This window comes from Raphanus sativus, chromosome 3, assembly GCF_000801105.2.
Source record: "Raphanus sativus cultivar WK10039 chromosome 3, ASM80110v3, whole genome shotgun sequence".
NCBI classification, from domain to species: Eukaryota; Viridiplantae; Streptophyta; class Magnoliopsida; order Brassicales; family Brassicaceae; genus Raphanus; species Raphanus sativus.
Genome location: NC_079513.1, coordinates 10012159 through 10031812, shown reverse-complemented (window position 1 = coordinate 10031812; position 19654 = coordinate 10012159). Strand labels below are relative to the sequence as shown.

The following is a 19654-nucleotide window of genomic DNA, read 5'->3' as shown; positions in this document are numbered from 1 at the left end:
AGAGACAAATTGGATTAAACATTTGTAAATGCTAGAGAGGTATCTATTATAAGAAAATGCTTCAAGCATGATGTGGAAGGTAGTTGGTTATAATAGTTGATGTAGCTCAAATCAAATTATATCCTAGAGCGAAAGAGATTGGATAAACTTAAAAATAGAATTTATCAGTTATAAGAGAAAAAAAGAAATATCAAACACTAAAAAGGAAAACCTTTTTTGGGCAAAGGTATAAATACTGGGTGAACCTTTTTTTTTTCAAAAAAATACTGGGTAAACCTTTAAATTCACTTATTTTCTTATTTCAATCAAATTGTCATATAGATTATTACCACATAGATAAATAAAATATAAATTATAAATTATAAAAAATAGAACAGCTAAACAAAATAATAACAAAAATTTTAAATTTAAATCATAAACTCTAAACTCGAAATCTAAACTCAAAACATAAACCCAAATCTTAAATCCTAAATTTTAAACCCAAATCTTAAACTCTAACCTATACCCTAAATCCAAACTATATACCATAAATCTTAAATCTAAACTCAAATCCTAGACCTAAACTCAAACTCTAAACACTAAACCCAAACTCTAGATCCTAAACCTAAATCTTAAATCTTAAATTCAAACTGTAAACAATAAACTCAAACTATACAGTATATCCTAAAAGTTTGAGTTTAGAGTCTAGATTTAGGATTAGACTATATGATTTGGATTTTTGGGCTCAGATTTAGGGTTTTGGGCTCAGATTTAGGATTAATCTCTAGGATTTGGGTTTTGGGTATAGATTTAAGGTTCAGGGTATAGAGTTTTAGTCTATATTTTATATTTGTGTCTAGGATCTAGGGTTTGGGTTAAAGATTTAGTGTTTATGATTTGGATTTAGAGTTTGAGTTTAGATTTAGGGTTTAGAGTTTATAATTTTGAGTTTAGGTTTTAGCATGCAATGTTAAAATTTTCTTTACTATTTTTTTTTAGTTGTTCTGATTTTTTTTAAATTTATTATTTGTTATTTATTTGTCTATGTGGCAATAATCTATATGACAATTTGATTGAAATAAAGAAAGAGATAAATTTAAAATTCTAGGAATTGATATTCTAATCTGTCATCGCGGTTTGGCTTTAATTTAATTAAAACTCTAAATGGTAAAATCAGTTCAAATGGTGCAAATCAAACAGAACATGCAGGTTAAGCGGATCATGCAGGAAAGATGCAGATCAAGCGAAACATGCATGCAGATCAAGTAGAACAAACAATTATTATAATTTTTAATGATAAAAACAATTCAAATAAAATAAATTATATATTTTAATAATAAAAATTATAATAAAATATATCAAACACACATATATAGAAAATATAAACAACAATAAATATTGCACTAAAAACATGTTGCTGTAATTTTGAAATCAAAATATGAAAACGCTAAAATTTAATGAAATAAATATAGTTTTTCCACTAGTATACACATTTAAATTATATCACCATATTTTTCAGAATTCATACTATAATTAAACACACATTATATACATATAATATTTTAAATTAAATGTAAAATTGTATGAAGAAATTAGAAAATATATATAGTCAATGATAGTTTTTATATTCTTATAATTGTAAATAAAATAGAATGAAAATATTATATTTATAAAAACAGATAAACAAATTTTAAATTAAATATTTGCAGATCTCCCGCAAACAACACCAAATGTAGAGCGGTGAGATTTGAATACAGATCTTCTGCTTTTTTCAGAAAAGACAAAAAAATCTGAAGTGCATGTAGATCTCTCACTATCTACAATGTAAAATCAAAAACAGTTGAATGGTAAATACAGTGCGGGAGAACTCCTTATGTGGAAGAACTGTCTTTGTCCCACCCTTCCATTCGAACACTAAGATTATGGTCACGGCTTCGGAATCTTTGAAAAAAAAGTTTTTTTTTTGTGGAAGCTCATTTGGTAAGTGGTTTTCTTAAAGGTTCTTTAATGAGCTTATACATCAAGATGTCTGGATTTCGAGTCTCAGTAAAGTTAGAACTTTGATCAACTCTAATATTTTATTTTCTATCTAGCCGCCTTCACCTTTTCATCTTGGTCTCTGCCTCTTCGGTGGTTGGTGTTCTTTGCCGTCACCGAGAAAGGCATCTCCTCTTTTTCTTTTTCTTCTTTGTGCTTGACTGCGTGTCTCCGGTGGTAGTGGTTTGGTATGTGGAGTGGTATCTCGACGTTTCTTCCGTCCTTTCTGTTGCAAGGCTCTTGCCTTGGGTCTTCATCTCCTTCCTTGCAGTGATTGTGGATCTGCAGTCAGATATTATTTATGATAAGTTATGCTTTTTGAATTGGCTATGTGAACTAGGTTTAGTTCTTTGGTTGATTACTTTTTTTGTCTGCTGGTGTTGAGGAAGTTTTATTTTGGTCTTGGTTGCAAAGGTTCTCTATGCTGTCGATCGCAAGTTCTTGGCTGAGTTTTTCCGGCTCTAGTCCAACGTTTGGAGTTCCTGTTCATGTTTACTTATAGGAAGCTGCAAAATGGATTTCAAAAGCTTCGTACTATCAAAATGGAAGTTGATTGGTTCTTAGTGTTGGTTCTTGGTATAGAAATGATTTCAACTTCGGTTATAACCGTAAGTGCAAGTGCTCTCAGGTTTCTTTGCTAGTTTTTGAGCTTATGAAGGAAGCAGTCTCAACTCAGGCTTGTCAGTCTCTTGGTTGGGAGCAACTTAGTTTTAATGCTCTTAATTGTGAGGTTATCATATGGTATCTACTGATGCTACTGTTTAGCTTTCACTCAATATGATTTTTCAATTATCTTTCCCAGAATTGGTTCTTTGTTGAATTTATCTGTGTGTCGAGAACATCCTTCATCATATGTAACTCTTTTGCTTTGATATACAAACTCAGTGTTAAATAAAGATGCAGTAAAACGTGAATTCTCATAAGGCATATACAATTGTCGGATGTAGAATCGTCTGTAATATTTTCGTAGTTTGTAATATCATAATTCATAACTATCCAGCGTTAAAAAAAATTACAGAAAAACATCTTAAGTGATGTTCCATAGTTTTCGAATAGAAGTAGTAAGTCTGTTTTATTTTTTTGGTTGAAATGTTAAATTTATTTATCAACAGAAAAAGAAGTTTGTAGTACAATCTAGTTTGAAATCTGAAAATAATCAAATGCTTAAAGAGGATGGAGCTACTCGTTCCTGTCCAATCACCTAAGCATCATGGTGCTGTAGTGACCTACATTCTTGCATTGCAAAGATGTGATTACAAATTGTTTTCTCTATGAACCGGGTGAGCTCGTGAGCTGTACAATAGGCGCTGGTGGGTTTCCTGCTGTTCCATTCCCGCCACACACGGTGAATCACAACTTTTGGAATGAGTCTAAGAAGACATGAGTCAGTGGAAGAGAGACGAGGAGACATGAGCGCTGTAACAGTAATGCTCCAGTCCGGGCCTGGTCGAGGCATGACAGATCATGTGAGCTCTGTCCAAATCTTGTAAGATGGAAAAGCAAAGAACAAATGGTCATGCGACTCGTTTGACTCACCACATAATCGACAAAACTGATATTCACTACATACTTGAGTGCAATCACCAGTCGAAAGCCTATTACGGAGGGCCAGCCACACGATAAATGAGTAATGGGGAACAACTTGCGAGAACCAGATCAACTTGCCCGGAAATACTTTGTCACCGCGTCTTCGTAACTGCTCCAAAATCTCTTATTTTATTCTTTTCTTATTTTGATAATGGTTTAGATAATGATTTTACTATTATTAGATGGTTCTTGTTATAAACTATTAAATTCACTTGAGGTTTAACTGCACTACACACGTTTTTTTTTTTTTTTTTTTTTTTTTGACAGCAACAAACAGACTCATATAGACTCTGTTATCCAAACTGGTAGCTCTGCATCCATATGAACGACAAAAGACGGTTGCTTCCTTACACTGCGTGCTAGACTGTCCGCCTTGTTATTTTCTGTTCGTGGTATATGAACGAGCTCTGAACTGTTGAAACTTCTCTTCAGGACGAAGATATCCTCTAGGTAACTTGCAAAGGCTGGCCACTCTTCTGGTTCCGAAACCATCTTCACCAACTGAGAACAATCCGTTGCAAACGTAACTGAAAACTGCCTTAGATTCCGCATACATTCCATTGCCCAAATAAGGGACTCTATTTCTGAGTGTAGGGCCGAACTAGCCGCTCTTGTATTCCTTGCTCCCATAAGTCCATCAAAACCTTCCAGTGTGCTATACCATCCTTGGCCTGAAAATTGGTCATGTTCTTTCCATGAGCCATCCGTAAAGCACCATCGTCCGGGTATATTGGGTATCACTGGATCTGACAGGCTAGTACTGTCTAACTCCTGAGTCACACTCGCTTGTGCCTCGTCCCATAATAATGCCTCCTTCTCTGCCAGTTTAAGGGTCTCTAAAGGATCAATATCCAAATTACTAAACACTTTATTATTTCGTGCTTTCCATATGTACCATAAGATCCACGCAAAATGATGGTCATTCCATCCTGGTGGGATCCTCCAAAATAAATAATCTATGTTTGTAAACAGCGACTGTGTCGGGAAAATATTCAGATTTGAAGGGATTTTTGACAAAGCCCAAATCTGAACTGCCGGTGGGCACTCAAAAAACACATGGTTTATTGATTCCTCCGGTTCCCCACATCTGTCACAAACGGTATCCCCTTTCAAACCTCTTCCCATTAGATTCTTCTTAACCGATATACATCCCGAGACTAATTGCCATAAGAAATGTTTCATTTTTGGTGGGCACCTTATCTTCCAGCAGTGAGCCTTCAAAGAATTCACCGAAGGGCCATACTCCTGAATGATTTGACCTCTGTCCGGATAAACCCGCTCCACTTGATATCCTGATTTAACTGTGTACTTCCCATTCAATGTAAAATGCCAACCATCCCGATCATTTTGCCCAGATCGGCTCAGTGGCAAACTTTCGATAAGTTTTGCATCCAGTGGGTCCACCAGTGTCCTTATAGCCTGCAGATTCCAGGTTCTAGATGTTGCATCAATAAGAGCATCCACCGTGAGATCTGGATAAAGAGTATGATTGTTTTTATTTGCTGGTCTCGGGCGGGTGGATGGGAGCCAAGGGTCGTTCCATACAGAGATAGATGATCCTGTTCCCACCCTTTTGATTAGTCCTTTGCTAACCAGAGATCTAGCAGAGATAATACTACGCCATCCATAGGACGCCGAGTATGATCTAATTGGTTCCAAAGGCGATGCATTCCTAAAATACCTCCCCTTGAAAACTCGAGAAAACAAAGAAGTTGGTTTCTCGATTAAACGCCATAGTTGTTTCCCCAACATAGCCGTATTAAAGTCCGAGAAATCCTTGAATCCCAATCCTCCATCCTCTTTGGGTTTACACACTTTGTCCCATGATTGCCAGTGCATTCCCCTCGTATTGCCCGATGGACTCCACCAAAATTGAGCAACTGCACTTGTTAGTTTCTTGATAATCGTTTTCGGAATACGAAAGCAGGACATTATGTGATTCGGTAAGGCCGTTACCACTGATTTTATGATCACCTCTTTTCCTCCCTTAGTAAAAAATTTAAAAGTCCACCCATTTATTCTGTTATTGATACGCTCTTGGACAAAACCAAACACCTGTGTTTTGGGACCTCCCAAATTCTCCGGAATTCCCAAATATGATCCCATTCCTCCCAGATTTTGTATTCCCAAACAATCCCGAAGTTCCTGACGAATAGTCTCGTCAATCTTATGCCCAAACTGAATTGACGATTTATCAAAATTAATCTGCTGCCCTGACACCACTTCATATTCCTTTAGAATTCTTAAAATTGTCTGACACTCCTCCTTTTGTGCTCTGCAGAAAAAAAGACTATCGTCTGCAAAGAGCAAATGAGAAATTGGTGGGCATGCCCGTGCAACCTTTATTCCTGTCAATAACTTCTCCCTTTCCGCTTTGACAATATTTGCTACGAGAGCCTCTGTGCACATGATGAACAAATAAGGGGATAAGGGATCCCCTTGCCTAAGCCCCCTCTGTGGGATTATATTTCCTTTTGGTTGACCGTTTAAAAGAACTCTATACTGCACAGAGGAAATACAACCCATCATTAGGTGAATCCAATGACTGGCAAAACCCATCTTAGTGAGGAGCGCTTGAATAAAACTCCATTCAACTCTATCATATGCTTTACTCATATCCGTTTTGATAGCCATAAATTTACCCTGACATGATTTATTTGTCCTGAGACCATGGAACATCTCCTGAGCAATTAGAATATTATCCGAAATTAAACGTCCAGGTACAAATGCCGATTGTGTTTCCGAAATCAATACTGGGAGGCACGCCTTTAATCTTTGGCATAAGACCTTTGAGATAATCTTATATCCAACATTACAAAGACTTATAGGTCTGAGTTCCGTCATCCTAGTCGGCCTCTCTTTTTTAGGAATCAAGCATATGTTTGTGACATTTAGCCGTGAATCCAGTTCCCCAGTGGTCAAGAAACCATTGACCATATCCAGTAAATCCTTTTTTATTATGTGCCAAGAATGTTGGAAGAACAGAGCTGTCATTCCGTCTGGTCCCGGAGCTTTCTCTGGGTGCATCATAAATAACGCTTGCCTGATTTCCTCTTCAGTAGCCAACCGAATTAAGCGTTCGTTCATCTGTGGCGTGATCTTAGGCGTGATCTCTTCCAAGAAACCATCGAACTCCGTAGGGGAACTTGTTTCAAACAATTCCGCAAAATACTCCACAGCTACCTTCTCCACCCCTTGTTCCTCAATTATCCAATTTCCATTATTATCATAGAGTCCCACAATCCGATTACGAGTTCGACGCTGTTTCGTAAGGGCATGATAGAAAGCTGTACTTCTATCTCCTGCTATATTCCACATATTTCGGCTTTTTTGGTGCCAATATTCCTCCTCATCCTTGTAAGCCTCCTGTAATTTCCTTGACACCTCTATAATATCTTCTTGAGTTCTGCTATCATCTGTTTGTACTTCCTCCAGTGCCTTTTGAAGCTCGCCTATTCTCTCCTTCCCATAAGGTGGATTATTCTTTCTCCAAGTAGAAATTTCATGACGACAGTTGATTACTTTTGATACAAAATCTGCCGAGTTATCCCGACCAGCTCCTGCCGTGTCACTCCATCCTCTCCCAATTGTTTCTAATAAGCCTTCCTGACCTATCCATCTCTTGTCAAACCGGAATTGACCCCTTTTTTTCTTAATTTTATTTTCCATAAACGCCACCACTGGTCGATGATCCGATCCCACCATCTTTAAATATTCGGTATAAGAACACGGGAAAAGTTATATATTTTAGATGTCAAGCATAACTTAGAATACCAATTTTAAAATAAATAATTTTTATTTTTATGGTATATTATATCATTTATTTTATATAATATTGACAATTTAGAATGAAATACTTTGAAAGTATTTAATTTCTTTTGTTTGAAGTATCATTAATTTATATTGAATATATATTTTAGAGGTAAACATAATTAAAGTTTCTATAAATATTTTAGTAATCATGTCTAACTCTTTACTAAATATTCAAATATTCTATATTTAATATTTTTTTAAAATATATATTATTTAATATATCATATACTTATTTATACATCATATGATTTAGTTATTAAATTTTTATTTGAAGAATAGGTAAATAACCTTAATGTCACACACACACACACACAGCATAATTCATTTATTCTTTTGTTCATCACTATATTGTTAACTCTAAAATAGGATATCGTTGAAGTATAACCATATTCTGTTATAAAGTTATTTTATTTTTACAAAAATAGAGTGAATCAGTGGTGAATCTAGGAATTATTTTGATCCCGGGCAAACATAAATTTATTAACAAAGTATTGTATATACATAGGGTCATTCATTTAAAATTTACAGAAAATACATTGGAATTTTAAAAGTCATGGTGCAAAAGTGCCCCACCCTTTGCCCACGTACCTTTGTAAAATACATATACGTAATATATGCAATGAGTATAAATTTGAAGTTCTGACTTGTAGTTTTTCTCTATTTCGTTCTCACAACATTTTCTTTAGTGAGATCTTTTGTAGTGCAGGTTGCACAATTGATAGGAAGCTAATGACTTTGAGATAACTGCAGTGTGATCAAGTATATGCAGTGACGTTAGAAGCAAAGGTGTCAAGTGACCCATATGAAATGTTTAAAATCTAGTTTTTAGGCTTATTTGCACAGTTAATATTATGATGGAATGGTTAAAATCTCTCTTTTTGATCCATGTCTTAAGTTCAAGTCTCAGTTATATATCTTTTAACCTATCAGGTCAACTCCAACCAGACGTAAAACGCAAAAATAATGTTTTATTTGATGTTTTCTTTCTTCAACTCAACGCTATATAAAACTGCTTTTTAATGTCATTTTTCTGTGTGCTACAGTGTCACCATATTTGGTGCAACACTGTAGCAACAACAAGCTTTTTTCTAATTTTTTTTTGTTAAAGTGTTTATTCATATATTGTCTATTATATTTTATTAAATTTGATTTGTATGATTAGTTTACAATTGAATTAAATATTTTAAATATATCATTATTGTTTTGTTATATTTTAATTAATATAAAATATAAATTTAAACTAAAAGTAAAAAAAATATTTTTATAATATATACAAAGTTTAATTCAAACATTTGTGGTTGGAATATTATAATCTTTAGATTTAGTATATTATAATTTAACTTTTGTTTGTGTGTTCAATTAATTAATGTAACAGTATGTTTTAATAATAATATATTATTATATAATATAATTACATTTTGAATATAATTTTTACTTTAATTAAAATATTAATATATTTAATATAGTTTAGTTAAAAATAGTTAATCTTTATCAAAACTATCAAAGAATAAAAGAATTTTGTTTAATAATAAAATAGTGAAAATATTTTTTTAGTGTAACATTTGGTGTTGTGGTTGGAGATTCAAAAATATTTTAGTGTTAAAATTACACTATAATAATATGATTTTGACATTAAAATGATGTCATGAATTGGAAATGCGCTCGTAAATAACTGTGACCCATGTAAAGTCAAAATCTAGCTCGCCACCGAGTATATACGGGTTTTTTTTTCATTCAATCCTTGACAACTAAGAGCACATTTATTGCAGGGTTTTTAAGGATTTTTAGGGGAATGAGGGCTCACCAAAAAGAAGAAAATGAAGAAAAAAGTTGCCAATAGAAAAACTTGTTCTCTGTGTTTCTTTGACTATTTCACGGGTTCCACGACACGTGACGGTCCGCAATTAATGCATTTTTTAATTTTTTTTAATCCAAAAAAAATTAAAATAAAAAAAAGATTAAAAAATTTAAAGAAACCTAATAGGTTTATGTGCGTTAAAGGTGCTCTAAAGAAAAAACACGGTGAGAGTAATTTAAAAAGCGGTAAATTATAATCGCAAGCATAAAAGTCTTTCATATATCAAAACTTATACAGTACGAAAACATAACACACATGCTTGTGAAGAAATACCTAAACTTCACAAGTCATTATTCACTATACAAAGAAAATGCAAAAATAGAAAGCTTCAAAAATAGTATAGATAAAGGTCTGCTAGATTCACTCGAATCCTTGCTGCTAAAGTTAATTATTGCTGCTCCAGTCCCACTTCAAGGTAGATAGGCGATGCGCACAACCTGCGAGGCTTCTCAGACCGTTTGTTCCTTGATAAACTTGTGGTAGAAGCAAAGTCCTGATGAGCGCTTTCTTTGTTCCTTGCACCAATCATCTCAAGAACTAACGTTCCATAGCTATAAACATCTGACTTGTGAGTCAAACGTGTGATGCATCACGGTTCCACCTTATTTTCCTACAGACTAAAATGTCCCCTCTCTTTCTCTGCACCCAAAATACTCCAAGTATACACTAATCTCCGGCTTGTACGCGTTCACTCCAACACTCCAGTGCACGGCTACAAAGAATTTAGGAATCAAAGCAAGACAGGACCTTTCTCACCAGCTAACTGAGCAGAGCCGTGCTTAAGTGTATCCAAAAAAGTTTTTGCCACCGGCCCCCAAAATATATAATTTTTTTAGGGCCTCTGATTTCTAAAAAAAATAGTAGCATAGTAGTTTTACTTATTGTTTTCTCTCATTTAACCCAAATTCAATATCCTAAATAGCCTGTAGATGTTTTCCAATTTTTTAAAAAATATTTTATTGTCACTCTTCCAAATTTGAAAAAGAAAATATCATTCGTATATGTCAAATTCCTAATAAAAAGAGGAAAATGTGCATTTCTTTGTCAACAAATGTGCAATTACTTTGTAGATTCCTAAATATATATTATTCTTTTGGCAAAAAAAATTATAAGAGGCCCCATTTTGTTATTCGCCTCAAGCCTCATCGAACCTTCGCACGGCACTGTAACTGAGCTCCAATAGTGTTGAAGTCATAACCCACATTTTCAAAGCTATCATAGCAAAACCCATCTTCAATGGTCAAAGATGAAGAAAAATTGGAATCTCGGGCTTGGCAAGATCTTTCCCGGTACAAAGGCCGCCTCATAAATGAAAATGAAGGAATGTACCTGGTATTGGTATGTATCCTGTAGAATGAACTTGATCATGTTCAGTTAGTCTTCTGCAACACCAACTTGAAATTACATAGACAATTTAATTGTTGAATGCGCCACAAATCTGTTTTCTCTACATACGTCCCACCTTAAAGGTGCATATTTCTATGGATTTAGGTGAACGTACATGTCAGAACCTTCCAGCCTTTTTGTATGATATTTTCCTACTTAGAAAAACATAGAAATGAACATACAAAAAGGGTTTAAAGATTATTCATTGTATTGCATGTAGGCGATGAACATGACTGGCCGTTTATTTCCCATCCCTCTTTGCTTCCCGGAAGGCCTTAGATAAAATGTTATTACCGGAAGAGTCTCATCAAAACCCTAAGCATCATTTTATAGTCAGTGAGAGAATTTGTAAAGAATCATACCGTTTTAAAAACTCCATAAACTTGTTTTGCAATGAGGCACCTGAGAAAGTTAATTAGTCCATTTTAGGTATCTCTTTAAGAGTCAAACTCTGGTCAGGTGCTCAATTTTCAACAATCGCATCGTGTCTTCCTGTGTACAATGAAATCACTATTCAAGCTTGTAAAGTGAAATGGAAAAGGAATAATTCTCATTTTACCTTTAACTTCTGGAGAATCTCAGGCTGCTTCTGCATGCAGGGAAATGGTAGCCCAAATAATGGTACGTCCAGAGGATTCATGGCATGTACTAAGATACAACAAAAAGCATCGATAATTTCATGTTCCCCTAGAGTTCTTCCATGCTCTTCTTTATTATCGTTAGATTATCCAGCATATCTTATTCAATGGAGTTCAGAGTAGCCAGCACAGATCAGAGATTTTGGGAGCATCTTTAAGAGTGCTGAGCAATTTTTTCTTTGGAGATTCAAAAAGGATCTTCATTGTTGTTTTGCATATAAATTTCTGCCTGGAAGATTCAATTTAAAAAAAAAAAGATTGGAAATTTAACGGGAAAATAAAAATAGAGCATACAAATAAACATTATGGCCAGAGAAAACAAAATTATGATTCTAGGCTCAATTAATCTGACAAAAAAATACTATTCCTAAGTCTAATAGGAGAATAGATACGCAAACAAAAATGAGAGTAAGAGACAAAAATGGCCAGAGAAAACAAAATTATGATTCTATTCTCCTATTAGAGCATACAAATAAACATTATGGTCAGAGAAAACAAAATTATGATTTTAGGCTCAATTAATCTGACAAAAAAAAAATTACTATTTCTAAGTCTAATAGGAGAATAGATACGCAAACAAAAATGAGAGTAAGAGACAAAAATGTAATGTTACTGATTTTTTTTTTGTAAAATTAAACAAGAGAAACATAGTGTTTATCTCTTGATCTTAAATGGTTAAAACAAAAATATAATGTTTCTCAAACTAAACTCTATAATTTCTCTCTAATCTCTTTGAAGTTGAAAACACCAAACTTTATATTAATTTCACATTTTTTATTTCATATCTTTTTTACTATAATTTATCTTATTTTGCAGATTTTTATAATATAAAATTAAAATATATATTTTGTATGTTTTAAAAAGGTAGATTTATCTCGTTTTCCATTTTTTCTTTGTTTTGGATTCATTTGAACATTTTTCAGATATGCATGTTTCCACTTTAGAAGTCTTCAAGAAAATTTCTTTGGAAGTTTTCTTATGTTTTTGGAAGATGAAGATGATTAATTAAAAGCAAACATTTAAAAAGAAAAGAAATAAATAATGGTATTTTAGTAAATAATTCAAACTTTTAATTAAATAGAATAAATGTTTCTAAAATATCATGAGTTAGTTTTGTCTGACTTTTTGTTTTAACCATTTTTTGCAAAAAAAAAAATCCATCTAAGTTAGGGTTTCTTTTCTTAATGTTCATTTTTTCATTTTTTTTCTTAAATGATAATTTATATTTTTGAGTTTATCTAATAAGTAGAAGTGATTATTTTTCCTATAAAACTTCTACGACATGGGTTTCTCTCTCTTCTCCGTTCTTTCACGGGGAAGAGATATGAGCAAACCCTTGTTTTGATCAAACCCTTGTTTTGATTCTGATCAATAGATCAGCTCTTTTGTTTGTGAAATACTTTTCGATCTTGTGATCGATTTTCTTTTCGGTTTGCCGACTTTCTGTTCGCTTTGGCGAATTTTTGTTGTGTTTTTATCTGATCTCAATTGAAGCTGTACTTCAAGTTTTCAAGCTTATCTTTGATTGGGATTAAAATCATTGGCTTTCCACTTGGTTTTCACTTTAACCCCGTTGATGACTGAACGTATTTCATTGTTTTACCGTTCACCTTTACACTCCTTAAGAGAATCAGTCTTTCTTCCTTAGGTTAGCAATTTGGCGTTGAAGAGAGCATCTCCGATCAGGAGTTAATAAGGTTTGATGGATTTGCTTAGTCGTTTATGGAGGTGATCAAGAAGAGTTGGCATCCTTTGACGGTCCGACAAATGGTTTCTCTTCAGTCCGGCTACAATTTCCTTTGCTGTAAACTCCGGTGAAACAAAGGTAACTCCGGTCAGGTAGTCGCGGTAGAGGTGGAAGGCTTTCTCAAGTGACGATCAACGAACCGGTGGTGTAGCTAGTGCAAGTTGTGGTCTTGCTGGTGAAGCTCCGGCATCAGTTCCTCATTTCCACACGGCGGCGCGTTTAGACGCGTGCATCAGGTTCATTGCATGCAGAGGCGTTAAATGACGCGTGGCTTGCTTCTTCGTTCGTCTGGCGCGTGGCAATCTGAGGCAGCACCCTATAGAGGAAGACAAAACATTATGTTGGTCGTGGGCTTCCTTTAGGCTTATTTGAATTTACGGTGTTGTATTAATGAAGAAATGAATCGTTGATTGTAAACTTGTTCTTCCCTATTGGGCTTCTAAATAAAACGAAGTCAACAAAAAAAAAAAACTTCTACGGCATAAATTGTGATGTAGAATTTTGGATTTAGGTCGTAGAATTTTTGGACTAAAACAAAATAAAAAAGAGAATTTTGCTTCTTTTGTTTGCTGTAATTTTAGAAAAGAAATCTATATTTGACCACTGGTAAAATATTGTTGTAACTTTAAATTTTAGAATTATAATGACTTAATGACTGGTTAGATACTTTTCTTTAAAAATAAATAAAGTTAAATAAGTAAGTTTAAACCCCAACCAATCAACTACATTATTTTTATTTATTTTGTAATTTTTATGAAAATTAACTGATATATATATATATATATATATATATATATATATATAACTTTCTCTTTTTAGTTGTCAATTTTATTTCATTAGGTACATGAATGTATTTAAAATCGATTTTGAATCGTATTCAGATTTCACATCATCTTATTCTTCACCAACCTCATCAACCCAATGGCTTGCAGAGCAAGAGAACTTGTATCGTTGTTTTTCTATAAGATTTGCAATCCTAGAAGGTATGTAACCGGAGGTTCTTTGATCTATTTGCTTCTTCTATCTATGTGTGTCGTAATCTCAAAGTACGTATGAATCTATAAGATTTGCGATTTGCAAGCATATAATTAAGTTTCATCTCGTGTTGAAAAATTTAGTTAAATTTCTAAGAGATTGGTCTGATTTGCGGAGTGATTGTTTGACCTTGTAGATATGATTACAAAATTGAGGAACATGTGGGAGAAGAAGCAGAGGCAGAACTCAACAGGTTTTTAATTCTTTTTGGTTTGGGTTTTTTGAAAAGTCTGTGTGTTTTCTTCAACATCTCATAGACATTTTAACAAAATATTTTGTGAATGGGTTCGTGGTGTCAGGCTGAGAATAATCACCCTAGTTCAGGAATTGGAAGTCAAGAGGTTTCTTCTTCTTTCAATGTTTAAATCAATTACATTTGTGTTCGCGTCAAATGTTTAATGGTTCGTTGCTTGGTGTCAGGCTGAAAACACCTTTAGAGAAACCAGAAGCACAACAACCCAGTATGTCTGAGGCAGAACTCAAGAGGTTTTGTTCTTATTTCTCTATTACATGAATTCTCATATAGATAACCACTTTGTATGTCATGTTGGTAAAACTAAAAATATTATGTTCGTTGTGTCAGTTTTAGAGCAATCCTAGAGAGCAAAAGTGGGTCCTCCTCAGCGGTGGAGGAGAAGGAGAAGAATCAGATTTCTAACCAATATTTTTTTCTTCCCGACGATCTTGTACGTCTCATATTGCCCTGTCTTGCTTTGAAGGACAATATACGCTCTTCTCTTGTGTGCAAGACATGGAGTGAAATTGCTGCCTCTGTCCTCCGCCATATTGATAAACCTTACTGGCTTATGTATCTTATTACGTGTAATACCACCCGGGGTGTCTCCTATGGTTTTTACGACCCTATAGCGAAGAAGAAGACAAAGGCAATGACTCTACCCGAGTTATCCATAAATTCGAAAATCTTTTGTTCCAATGAAGGTTGGTTACTCATCAAAGACTATTCTCCACATGGCAATCTTTGCTTCTTCAATCCTTTTACCCGAAAGCGCATAAACTTGCATTTTTCTAAACACACGATATGTAGCACGACATTTGCTTTCACTTGTGCTCCTACAAAGATCGGTTGTTTGGTGGTTGGTATTGAAGGTTTCCCGGATAGTGTATATACCACCATCAGCACTTGGCATCCTGGTGCAGTTACGTGGGTACATGAGAAATTTCCTAACGAGATTTCTTCTCACTTTAGGCACACAAAAAACATTATATATTCGGATGGTCTCTTTTATATGGCTACAGAAATTGCGTTAGGGGTATTCGATCCATCTGCGCGTACGTGGAATGTTCTTCCTATGCAACCGATCCTTGGTGTTGGCCCTCGGATTAGAACATTGAGGTGGATGACTGAATATGCAGGACAGATATATCTTGTAGATGCATCATATGTGGACCCGGTTGTGTTTAGGCTTAACCGATTGGAGTCGGTGTGGGAAAAGAAAGAAACACTGGATGGCTGCTCAATATTTGTGAGCAATGGGTTATGCGTGATAACCTCTAGCCTCACAGGGTCAATGAGTAACATTCTCTATATCTGGAATAATGATATCAACGGAAGGCGTCCAACCAAGTATATGTGTACTTTTAAACGTAATCGCCCCTACAAGTATTCTTTATATAACAAGAGTTTATGTGAAGATCCCGAAGGGTATTACTTTGAATATCTGACAAGGAGGGATATGGATGGTGTCTGGATCGAGCCGCCCCAAGACATCTCTATCTATGATTTCTCCACTATTGATCCCTCTGATGCCATGAACACACGTCTTTTTTTTTTGATTTTTCAGCTTGATCTATCCTCTAAGATCTAAGCTTTATTATCTATTGTATTGTATCAGATGATGTGTATTGTGTGCTGTAACAATTCAGAGATAGATCACTATGCTGTTTCAGTGTAACTAGATACATTTTGTTTAAAATGGCTCTTTGGATTGATTAGTTCAGTTTGCTGAAATACAAATTTGTTGGAAAGTGCCTTAGTCAAAGACCGTTACAACATGGTCAAGTGATTACGTAATCTATTTTGGTATGACTTGCATGTGAAAAGAAAATAACTATGTTTAGACATCTGTAATATTACGTGTGTTGTCTTTTGGGAAGCCTTTGCTTCTAGAAAACCTTTAGATTATATATGTACGAAACTCTTGTAAAGTTGTAGTAGGTGTGTGAAATATCAAAATAAACTTTATAAAACTACAAACTGGTATCAGAGCACTTTTCTTAAGGGATCTATGATGGAAACAGAAACAAATTTCTCCAGCACACCACCTGTATTCGATGGTGAAAATTATCAAGCTTGGGCAGTTAGGATGACAGTTCATCTTGAAGCTCTTGATCTCTGGGAGGCTATAGAAGAAGATTATGAAGTGTTTCCCCTGCCTGAAAATCCCACGCTAGCCCAGCTTAGAAATCACAAAGAAAAGAAGACAAGGAAGTCTAAAGCCAAGGCATGTTTATTCTCTGCTCTGTCAAGCACCATATTTACAAGAGTAATGAATTTGGGATCAGCAAAAAGTATTTGGGAATATCTCAAAAAGGAGTATGAAGGGAATGAAAGAACCAAGAACATGCAGATACTTAATCTGATTCGGGAGTTTGAGATTCAGAAAATGAAGGAGACAGAGACCATAAGAGAATATTCAAATAAGCTACTAAGTATTGTCAACAAGGTGAGACTTCTTGGCAAAGACTTCTCAGATGAAAGAATTGTAGAGAAGATTTTGGTATCTATACCTGAGAGATATGAATCTAAAATTTCTTCACTTGAAGAAACCAAAGATTTATCCAGTATCTCTTTAGCAAAATTGGTAAATGCAATGCAAGCTCAAGAGCAAAGACGATCAATGCGAGAAGAAGGATCAATGGAAGGAGCTTTTCAAGCAAATAATGAAACTCAAGATGCTTTTCAAGCAAAGGGAGTTTCAGATAAACGGATATACAAACTTAATAGCAATGAAACCTGTCCTCACTGTAAGAAGACAGGTCATGAAGAAAGAAAGTGTTGGTGGAGACCAGATATTAAATGTAGAAAATGTGGTAAACTTGGTCATGTGGAGCGAGGTTGCAAGACACAACAAAAGGATGAAGCAAATGCTATGATAGAAGAAAATGAAGAAAAAATGTTTGTCGCAACAAGCTCTGTAGCAGCTAAGTTCTCAAGTGATTCTTGGTTGATTGACAGTGGTTGTACAAACCATATGACCAACGACAAGGAACTGTTCAAGGTACTAGACACATCTGTTACTTATAAAGTAAGAATTGGAAATGGTGATTTTCTTTCCGTTAAAGGGCAAGGAACGGTGGCCATCGAAAGCGTAACAGGTGTCAAGTTTATTCAAGATGTTCTCTATGTGCCTCAAATCAACCAGAATCTACTAAGTGTTGGACAGTTGCTAGAGAAAGGCTTCAAAGTCATTTTTGAAGACAAATGGTGTTTGATACAAGATGCAAAAGGATGTGACTTGTTCAGAATCAAAATGAGATCGAAAAGCTTTCATCTAAACCTTATGGAGGAGGATTATATGGCTTACACAAGCACAATCAACAATGCAAGTTTATGGCATAAACGGCTTGGTCACTTTCATCATGGTGGAATTCTTTATATGCAGAAAAACAACATGGCAAAAGGAATTCCTTTGTTGGAAAGTGAGTTAGGAGAATGTACAGCTTGTCAATATGGGAAGATCAGAAGAAAACCATTTCCTAAAACAACTTGGAGAGCTACAAAAAAGCTGCAGCTAGTACACACGGATGTTGGAGGTCCTATGAGCACACCATCCTTGAATGGTAGTAAGTACTATATTGTGTTCATTGATGATTACAGCAGATTTTGTTGGATTTACTTCATTAAATTCAAGAGTGAGGTACCTAACATATTCTGGAAATTCAAGGCTTGGGTGGAAAATCAAAGTGGTTGCAAGTTGCAAACTTTGAGGTCTGATAATGGGACTGAATACACAAATAAGACTTTTGGAAAGTTTTGTGAAGAATCCGGTATTGAGCATCAGTTTACAGCTCCATACACCCCTCAACAAAATGGTGTAAGTGAGAGAAAAAATCGAAGCATTATAGAGATGGCAAGATGCATGTTGCATGAAAAAGGGCTTCCAAAGAATTTGTGGGCAGAGGCTGCAAACACTGCAGTATTCTTACTCAATAGGTTACCAACAAGAGCTTTGGACAAAAAGACACCATATGAAGTCTGGAATGGGTACAAGCCAAACATGTGTAATCTGAAGACGTTTGGACGATGGCGGTTGCTCATCTCTGCTTCTCTTCTTCTCCTCTTGCTGATCAGAGCTCATTCACTTTGGTTTATGCCTCTTCTTCTCTTCTTTAAATTAAGTAATATCTCTTCCCGCCTCGGTTTGCACTTTGCATTCGTCTCTCCAGTTAGTAAGCTTCGATCATCTCTGTTGAATTGTTGTAAGATTTCATACTCAACACTGTAAAAAAACCTCTTCTTTCGATTCAGAACATTCCCTAGTTGGTTACTTATGCGACATGTTTGTTGTGCAACAGCTGGTCCATTTCTTGTAGAATCTGTGAAACTTCCAGGGGAAAGTGACAAAATTATTAGACTAGCTAGTATCTAGTCTCCTTGTTGACGTGATTATTATCTTTTATTGTTTCATTAAGCTGGTCGCATCATTTAGTTGAACTGAAAATGACTTTTAATGTTTTGTTTAGAGGATTTCTGAGACCGTTGACCTGAGATTAAGCTTTTGGCTACTGGTAATGAAGGGAGCCTACGTGGACTGATATCATACTTGCATCTTGTGAGTTCTGTAGGCTGGTTCTGTTTTTAAAATTGTTCTGTTCTAACATTTACTCTTTCATGACATGTGTGTTCGAGGTGAGTTTGGTCAACAGAAAGTAAAAGAACTCAAGAGTGGGACGAACAGAGACGTTTTATTAGAGTCGGAATAACGAGGGTACAAGAGTAAGAAAGCCGGCTAGTCGATGCTCGGAGAGATCCTAGCCGGAAGTACAAGAGAAAGCGGCGAGACACAAAGAGAGTAATGGAAACCCTAATCTAGCCGCAAGTCTGTGTGTCTAAGTGGTGATGTCCTTCCTTCTTGTCCTCAACTCCTTATATAGTCTCTTAGGTCGGTTAGCTCTGACATAATTCGTCCTCTTTGTTATGGGCCTTTTGACTTGCAGGCCCAGTCAGAACGATTGTTCGGCCCGAGCCGCTTGGTCGCTCTCTTCGGCTGCTCGTCCCCTAGCTAAAGCAGTCACGAGCCGAGTCAAGACTCGTCGGGAGCCGGCTTCGAGCCGATCGTCCTTTAATTGATAGTAATGGGCCTCCTGTTCGCTGGGCCTTGTGGGTGGTGACAATCCATCCCCAACAGTAAGTCCCCCCCCTAGTTCATTGTCGAGTCGAGTCGTCGGTCGCAATGAGCTATTTTGTTTTGGGGCCCGAAGAACGGGAGGCTTGTTGGTGACTTCTGTGATTCCCCAGAAATCGCTTGGTGGAAAAGACTTTTTGACCTGCTGTTACGAGTAGCCGAACCGCTGCTGGTCGGCATAAACAGTGATCCTTTTAAACCGGTGACT

The 19654-nt window shown here is 35.5% G+C and overlaps 1 protein-coding gene across 1 annotated transcript; it reads left to right on the top strand.

The window, feature by feature from the left end:
• Nucleotides 1–13876: 13876 nt before the first annotated feature.
• Nucleotides 13877–16021, top strand: LOC130509423 (F-box protein At1g49360-like). Its single transcript, XM_057005359.1, has 5 exons — nt 13877–14028; nt 14217–14273; nt 14380–14421; nt 14501–14566; nt 14664–16021. The coding sequence occupies exons 1-5, from the start codon at nt 13967–13969 to the stop codon at nt 15904–15906; spliced, it is 1470 nt and encodes a 489-aa protein (XP_056861339.1). The 5' UTR covers nt 13877–13966; the 3' UTR covers nt 15907–16021.
• Nucleotides 16022–19654: the final 3633 nt, after the last annotated feature.